Source organism: Telopea speciosissima, chromosome 9 (assembly GCF_018873765.1).
Source record: "Telopea speciosissima isolate NSW1024214 ecotype Mountain lineage chromosome 9, Tspe_v1, whole genome shotgun sequence".
NCBI classification, from domain to species: domain Eukaryota; kingdom Viridiplantae; phylum Streptophyta; class Magnoliopsida; order Proteales; family Proteaceae; genus Telopea; species Telopea speciosissima.
Genome location: NC_057924.1, coordinates 15,654,515 through 15,662,585, shown reverse-complemented (window position 1 = coordinate 15,662,585; position 8,071 = coordinate 15,654,515). Strand labels below are relative to the sequence as shown.

Sequence of the window (8,071 nt, the reverse complement as noted above, 5' to 3'; positions counted from 1 at the left end):
TCAGGGACATTAGGGAAAAGGAGAGAAACACAGAAGTGCCAATAAAGGGCTGGATAGATGGTCAGTTCTCAATCTAAGAGGGCCAGATGCTCAGATACGTTTAGTCTAATTACATGACAGAAAAAAATGCTAAATTGATTCATCACTAGAACCACAGAAAACATATGTGGCCTTGACGGACATCCATTTTGAAGTAGAAGTTTTGACATGTAGTCATGCATGTAAGACACGCCAAAAGAACATTTTAAATCTCGGATGAATGTTAATTTTTCAAAAAAATCGCCACCATTTGGTAATCATGGGACAAGAGTGACTAGTTGTAGAAATGAACTTGACCGCAAGTTGAGTGGAAAACGACCTACAATATAGAAAAGAAACATCTCCAAAGATCATCAGAATCGAAAATATTTGTTCTCAAAATATTATTAATAAAAGTATTAAGAAAGCATGAAGAAAGAGCTCAGCATTCCAAGCATTATTAGATATTAAGTCCTTAACTTTATTAAAGGAATTGTTATGAATAATGTCTAGTGGTATAGAGAAACCTGAGTCTGATGGGATCCAAGGGTCAAACTAGCAAGAGGTGTTATTCCCATTGCCAATCTAAGAATACACCATTTTCTTCAGATTTGGTAAGACAACAACTATACTATTCTAGGTCCAAGTTCCCCTTTTAGACATAGTTTTGGGATCAAAAATTGATATCTAAGGAAAATATTTTGCTTTTAAAGTCCTTACCCAAATGGACGATCCCTCATTGAATAGTCTCCATCCAAGTTTTAAAATTAGGGCTCTATTGTGGATGGAGGACTTTCGTAGCCCCAGGCCACCAGAAAGAATAGATTGACAAATTTTATTCCAGCCAATCAAATGACTTTTTTCGTAGTCTTAGTATCATTATTCCAGAAGTTGAGATAAATAGAGTCTAGGGATTTACATATCTTTAAAGGAAATAAAAAACAAGACACAAGGTAAGAGGGGGTGGATGCTAAGACTGATTAAATTATAATTCTTCTGACAGCATAAGATAAAAAAATTTCTTTCCAGAGAGAAAGTTTAGATCTTATCCTGTTCACAATAAAAGTCAAATCCTTACTCTTGGAACGAGAATGACAAAGTCTAGCCCCCAAATAGAGGGAATCAGGGGAATTTTTATTTGCTGCTGTAACTAGAGCGCTGCTGTGCGCATTGTGCGGCGCAGCAACAACCATGTGTGTACAGCGGGCCCCACTGTGCACACATGGCCATTGCTGCACCGCATGATGCGCACAGCAACGCTCCAGTTACAGCAGCAGATAAAGGTCCTTGGGGCCATTTCCTTGATTCGAAAGAGGGAACACAAGTTCGGGGGGGGGGGGGGGGGGGTTTAAAAGGGGGGGGGGGGGGGGGGGGGGGGGGGGGGGGGGGGGGGGGGGGGGGGGGGGGGGGGGGGGGGGGGGGGGGGGGGGGGGGGGGGGGGGGGGGGGGGGGGGGGGGGGGGGGGGGGAGATAAAGGTCCTTGGGGCCATTTCCTTGATTCGAAAGAGGGAACACAAGTTCCTTCTCTGGGAACCACTCACATTTTTGCTAAAGAAAATCTCACTCTTGGAGTAATTCACTTCTTGACCAGACAAGTCCGAGAAGAGGTCCATGATAGATTTAATAGTGAGAAAATCTTCATTGGTAGCCCTGCAGAAAATGAAAGTGTCATCTGCAAAAAGTAAGTGAGAAATTTCTAAGACATGCCGAGCAATTTTGATTCCTTTGAACATTCCTATATCTCTATAAGCAGCCAATAATCTTGAATGAACCTCCATGGCAAGCAAGAAGAGATAAGGACTTAGGGGCAACCTTGTCTAAGGCCTCTAAAAGGTTTAAAGTAATCAAAGGGGGTGCCATTAATTTTAAAGGAGAAAGAGGTTGTGGATATAAGAGACTTGATGAGTGAGTTCCATTTTTTGTTAGATCCCATAAAATGAAATAGATTGCAAATGAGATTCCATTCAACTTTATCGTAGGCCTTAGCCATATCAATTTTAATGGCAACATACCCTGGTTTTCCTTTCAACTTATTGAGATATAAGAATATCTCTTGCGCCACAGAAATGTTGTCTATGATTTGTCTTCCAGTCATAATTTTTGCCAGTATTTTGTAAGATACATTACAAAGGCTAATAGGGTAAAACTCATTTGCCTGGGTGGCATTCTCCTTTTTGAGAATCATACAGATGAGTGTGCGGTTGCAACCAGGAGGGAGGGAACTAGTGTTAAAAAAAGTGAGAACCATAAGTTCAATGTCCCTCCAAAGGATGTCCTAGAACTTGTGATAAAAACAGGCTTGAAAGCTGTCAGGTCCAGGGGCCTTAAAAGCACCAATAGAGAAAGTCACATGCTTAATTTCCTCCATTAGAGGTGTAATGGTGAGGGAGTCAGTAGTCTGGGTATCAAGTACCTTCTCAAAGAGACATTCAATAGAACCAGTATCCAGAGGATTGGACGAGATCGAGATTTTGGACAGGTGATTGGAGAATACTCTCGCAATACCTCTGGGGTCATCTACCCTAATACCCACTTCATAAAAAATAAAGGAAATGCAAAATTTCCTATTATTAGATTTAGAAATGGAGAGGTAGAACCTAGTGTTCCTGTCAATGTATGCATGCCAGGACTTTTGGAGCCAGAAAACCTCCTCAGCAGTCGTGATCCATTTAGTCTTAGAAGCAATGAGGTGTAGAATTTCAGAATTAAGAGCCCCCATATCTGATTCCTCAAATTGGCCAAATTGATCAAAATAGTTAGATCTTAGCAAGTTCACATGGCCAAAAACATTTTTGTTCCTGAGTGCCAGAATCCTACTAAGTGAAGCAAGTTTGGTTCGGAAATTGTCTGGTTGTATGGTATTCCATTGATTGGTGCAAAAGGATTCGATATTTGGGCGATGGGTCCAGGCTGATTGGAAGTGAAACAACTTTTTAAAAGAATTTCTCTGTGCAGTTGTATGTAGATAAATTGGGTTATGATCCGATCCTACAGATGGAAGTTTATGGAGGGAGGCCCAGTGAAAGAAATGGATCCAAGAAGGGGAGACTAAGGCCCGGTTGAACCAATTGAACCACATGATCAAATTTCTTGTCGGTTTTGATTGTTAGAAACTTCTGAGAGACCAAATTGATCAGACGGACCAGTAAGATCGATAAAAATCGATTGGACCAAATAGACCGTACCGAGATGTTGGTTCAATTTGTTTTTTTAGACCAATAAGGTATTCGGGTCTGATTTTGATCTGAACCGGTTTATGTACCCAAAAAAACGGGGGGAAAACTGGAACCGGATCCGAACGGAACCGACTATTTGACACCCTATTTAAAGCTTTTCGTTTGTCTTCCTGTTCTCGCAGAGCAGGAAACCAAAAATTTGCAGACTCTCTTCCCTAACTCCCAACCTCTCCCCCGACTCTCTCTGTCTTTGCCTCTCTGGTCGTGGTCAATCGCCTCCTTCTTACAGTCTCTATAGAGAAGACAGAAGCAAGCCGAGGATTTGCGGTCTTGTGGAGACGCAGAGCGGCAGAGGTAAGCTTTTCTTGAATCTGCTCGTATTTTTATTTTTATTTTTGTATTTGAGTTTACCCTGCTCTGTTTGATCTTGGTCTTTTCTGACACACACTTGGAGATTCGATAGTAGCTAGAAGTCTCTAGGGCGTGAGTTTAGTAGTTTTTCCTGGATGAGTATTCAGTCCCTTTGCTTGAAGTATGTCTTGTGGGTTCCGAATGGAATGCCTTTGCTCAATGCTTCTTAGGAACGACAATGGAATGCCAATGATCCTTGTACTTATAGAGGGAAGTCATGTGCGGTTTCATGTAATTGTCTTTAAAATAAAGCCGATTCTGGTTGAATTTGTGGGAAATGAGGGTGGGGGGGGGGGGTTACAACAAGGTGGTCAGCTGAGTAATGATGGGGATGATCAACAGAAGAAAATGTTGGGGTACTAAATGTTGTTCAGGGCACACCCAACAAAATGTTGTAGACAGTCGTAAGTGTTTTTGTTTTTCAGATCAGCCAAGTTGTTCAGACAGTCATAAGTGTTACTAAATACATCCATTAAGAAAATTACATAAGATTACATGTCATTCTGAAATGGGAAGAAAAAAGCAATAAGGTTAGATATCATTAGCAGAGGAATAAGTTTGCAAGGAAAAAGGTTGCATAAGAAACAAACTTTGGGATAAAGAAAGATTTTAGGTTGGGGTCCAACTCCAGTAGCTCCTAAAATTCTTCTTGAGAAATTTCCAGCTGATTTCAGCCTTAAGGGCAGAGAAAATGCCTTTCTCTTGTTTATTTTATTTTATTTTATCTAACTTATGCTTTACCCGCCCCCGCCCCCCCCCCCCTTCTTCTTCTCTTCCCCTCCCAAAAACGACACCGGGGGGTTGAGAGTTGAGACAACAGGGGTTTCAAATAGTTGATTGCTGGTGGGAAGTTGCCATGCATATAAAAGCAGCAAAATGAAATAAAAATTCAATTGGGAGTGAAAGAATAAGTGCTTCATTATCTATCAGTTTGCACCTTATCCTTCTGTTCAGGCTTCCACAGATGGAAAAGATTGTATTTTGCTCTACCGTATGCTGAAATATATAATTGGACAATATGCTGAAATATATTGCTCAACTATATGTATGGATGACTTCAAACATACTAGTTAAGTTACTGAATTCTAAATCTCATGCGTTATTGGAAATTAGAAGAGGATATTGCCTTTTTTAAAAATGTACATGCTCATGCTCTATTCTATTAACATGTTGATGTGAATTAGAACTCCAATTCTATTTTGGGATGAAATATGATTTTGTCATGCTTATTATTTGCAGCCCTTTTGTCAGTTTATATTATTTATTTGAAAAATGTCAAATGAAGTAGACCCTGAGCATGAACTTGATGTTGAGATATCCGAGCATGATGGAAATCCATCTGGACATGGAATTCTAGAAGCTATATCATCTGCCACTACTTCAGCAAGAAAGAGGAAGAAAACATCTGCAGTATGGTTGGAGTTTATTCAAATCCCTAAAGAAAAAAGTTCTGATGGGAGACGGAGAGCAAAATGTAGAGCCTGTGGGACTGTATATTTGGCTGACTCAAACATCAATGGCACCAGCACTTTGAGGAGACATCTTAAGAATTGTCTCAAACGTGAAAGAAAATCCCAAATGTCGATTCGCTATTTCTTTAAAGCTGAACCTGCTGATGATGCCAATGGTGGTGCTGATGCTTTACGAGATGTGCTAACAGTGAAAGAGAGGGAGGCCAGTGATACTTCTACACCCCAAAACTCACCAATTGCTTCTAATGCAGCTAATGCATAGTGTGTTAGATATGTCTTTCAGCAGGTATTTTCTTATTCTTCTGAATTTATCTTTTATGGTCTATAATCTATACTAATTTACTTGATTTGGATATATGCTTGATGTTAGTAGAGTAAGATGTTTGGGATAAAAGGAATGGGTTCCTAAACAAACTTGATGCTAGCACTGCTGATTAAATTAGACCCTGGTTTGATCATCCAAACAAGGATAAAGGCACCTTCATACTTCCTGCTGGCATCATATGTATCACATTGAATTGTACTAGCATAATCACTGGAAGCATAGTTGTCAAGGCATCTAGGTGACCCAAGGCGTTGAAGGGTGTCTGGATGCAAGGTGGCACCACCTTGACAACCAAGGCGACCCTGGTTGTTAAGGCACCTGGATGCCAAGGCGATGCCTTGACAACTATCCCTAAAAGTATGAGAGTTTCATGGAGAAAGTAATGATTTAGACTCTATTGCCTTCAAGGAACATGTTAGGTATCTGCTTGGCTTCAAGAATGTATGAAGGTGCCTTTATGATGACTGCTCCATGAGAAATATAAGGCCATCAAGAAACAGCAAATTCTTCAGGTATAGTACAAGTTCTATCATGGTCCCATTGGGATATATATATTCAGTTAAAGAGAAGATCTTTTCCACTATATTCAGGTCAAGGTTTGTTAAACTATTCCATGACAGGCAAATTTTAAGCCAAGCAGGATGGATTATCACGGTGGTTTCTCCATGAAACACCATGAAGCAGCCGATAAAGGAGTGGTACAGAAAAAATCTATGGCTTCATGCCCTATTGATTACAACCTATACTTCTACAATGGGCATTGGATTGAAGAGGAGCCAACTGTAAGATTGCAGCCTTGAGGGTGTGGGGAGGTAAAAGAAATCTGGATGATATACAAATACTTGGGGCATTTGAAGATGGGAATTAATATTTTTCAATAACTTGCACCCAATCATTCACAAACACGAGACCAAATCCACAACCCAAGCCATTGAAACACAAGTGTCACCCATGAAGTGGAGAAGCTTTAAAGAAACCTGGTATTTCTTTTGGAGGCTTTAGGAGCATTGAACTGGCTGATCTCTCAAAAGCAAGTGGGATGTGGGTTTGGGGGTAAAGAAAGGTTTCCAATTTCCATCCTTGTATGTAGTATCAATGCAACTGTTACACCAACTTATCAAACAAATTACCTATAATCATAACAGCAAAATGACACAACCTAGTCCCATGCAATTTATTGTTCTCTTGAAGACTTGAACACAATGTTACCATTATTTCTTCTTTCTTTTGCTAGAATAGAAATGTCATTCCACATGCTTTATTTGTTCGTTTTAGTACCTATATCATTTTGTGATTTTCAGATTCCATTTTGATATATTTAGGGAATCATATGTTGCAGGACTTGAATGGCCATGCTCTTAAGGTCCACTCAGCCCCAGGTGATGGGTCTTCTCTTGGTTACTTGTTTGGTGGTGGTGAAAATCGACTGTCCAGAACCTGTACTAGCTTGGAAGAAACAATATTTCATTCTTGTAAGAAAATGCAGATAGTTTGATCATGCACTGTAAAGGAAACTAGACTTAGGAATGGGATGGATTGGTTGGACGATCGGGCACTTTAAATTTGTTCATCGAGTAGTTAGTACTTTTATACATCTTTGATTGGTGGATGCCATTCAGGTTTTTTTATGTAACTACCAGAAACTCCCAATGACCTGGTAAGGCCACATGGGCAAGAATTGGATCTACAGCAACAAGAACAACAACAACAACAACGCTTTATTCCAACTAAATGGGGTTGGCTACATGGTTCCTTGTAATGGTAAGGTTTGCAATGAAAGTAGTTCCAGTAGATTATAATAGGTTAGATCATTATATATATTAGAATTTAGGGTGTTGGTTTTCAGTTCAAGCCCAACTTAAGGTCGAACTTCAGCTCAATTTAGGTTTATGTTATTAAAAAGAAAAAAGAAAGGATTTTCGGATATGGGTGATTAGCCAGTTAATAACTCCTTTGAGATATTTTTGAGTCTAAATAATAGGCCCATTAGAGATTGATTATGGACCGATAGTCCGATTGGCCCGGATATGAACTGACACTGATTAGACCGGTTGGCATGAGGTTGAGTATAGAGGGATAACCAACCAACTGATTATGAATTGGTTTTGGTCTTGGTTTTGAGGACCGGATAAATAACCGGCCGGTTTAGGCCTTGGGTCTCTTATGTGTAGGACCGATAAAGGCCGACGAAGCTAACTAAAACTGAGATGGTTAGCACCCATAGGCCATAGTGGCTTTAGTTAAATTTTGTTTTGGACCCAGGTTCAAGTGGAAACACTAGATTGATATTTTAACCACTCCAAGGTATAACTTAAGGTATTGGAAATTGGAGACGGATACCGTTACAGACCACCCTGAATCGGATGGAATTGCCACTGTTTTTTAATAAAAATTGGTTTTAATTACTTTTCTCAATAAATAAGGAGGTGGATGCAACTGACAGACCTAAGACGACAGAATGGAGAGTAACAGCATGAGCTAGAGAATATGGGCCTTATTCAATGAGCTTCAGAGCATAGGTATGTGAGCTTCTAGAAAGCCTAAATGAAGATAGAAGACACGAGAGACGACAATTTTACCAAAAAAAAAACACACGAGAGACAACAAGGTGCATTCTTCTTCAGAATCATCTCTACAAAGTTTTTACAATCACAATAGAGAATAACATT

General features: G+C 39.9%; 1 protein-coding gene across 1 annotated transcript; it reads left to right on the top strand.

The window, feature by feature from the left end:
- Positions 1 to 4,675: 4,675 nt before the first annotated feature.
- Positions 4,676 to 5,445, top strand: LOC122639986. Its single transcript, XM_043833056.1, has 2 exons — positions 4,676 to 4,731; positions 4,765 to 5,445. Exon 2 carries the CDS (start codon positions 4,878 to 4,880, stop codon positions 5,337 to 5,339), a length of 462 nt encoding a protein of 153 aa, XP_043688991.1. The 5' UTR covers positions 4,676 to 4,731; positions 4,765 to 4,877; the 3' UTR covers positions 5,340 to 5,445.
- The last annotated feature ends 2,626 nt before the right edge of the window (positions 5,446 to 8,071 follow it).

Coding starts and splice junctions, on each gene's coding strand:
- LOC122639986 (XM_043833056.1), top strand. CDS start 4,878: ATGTCAAATGAAGTAGACCCTGAGCATGAACTTGATGTTGAGATATCC.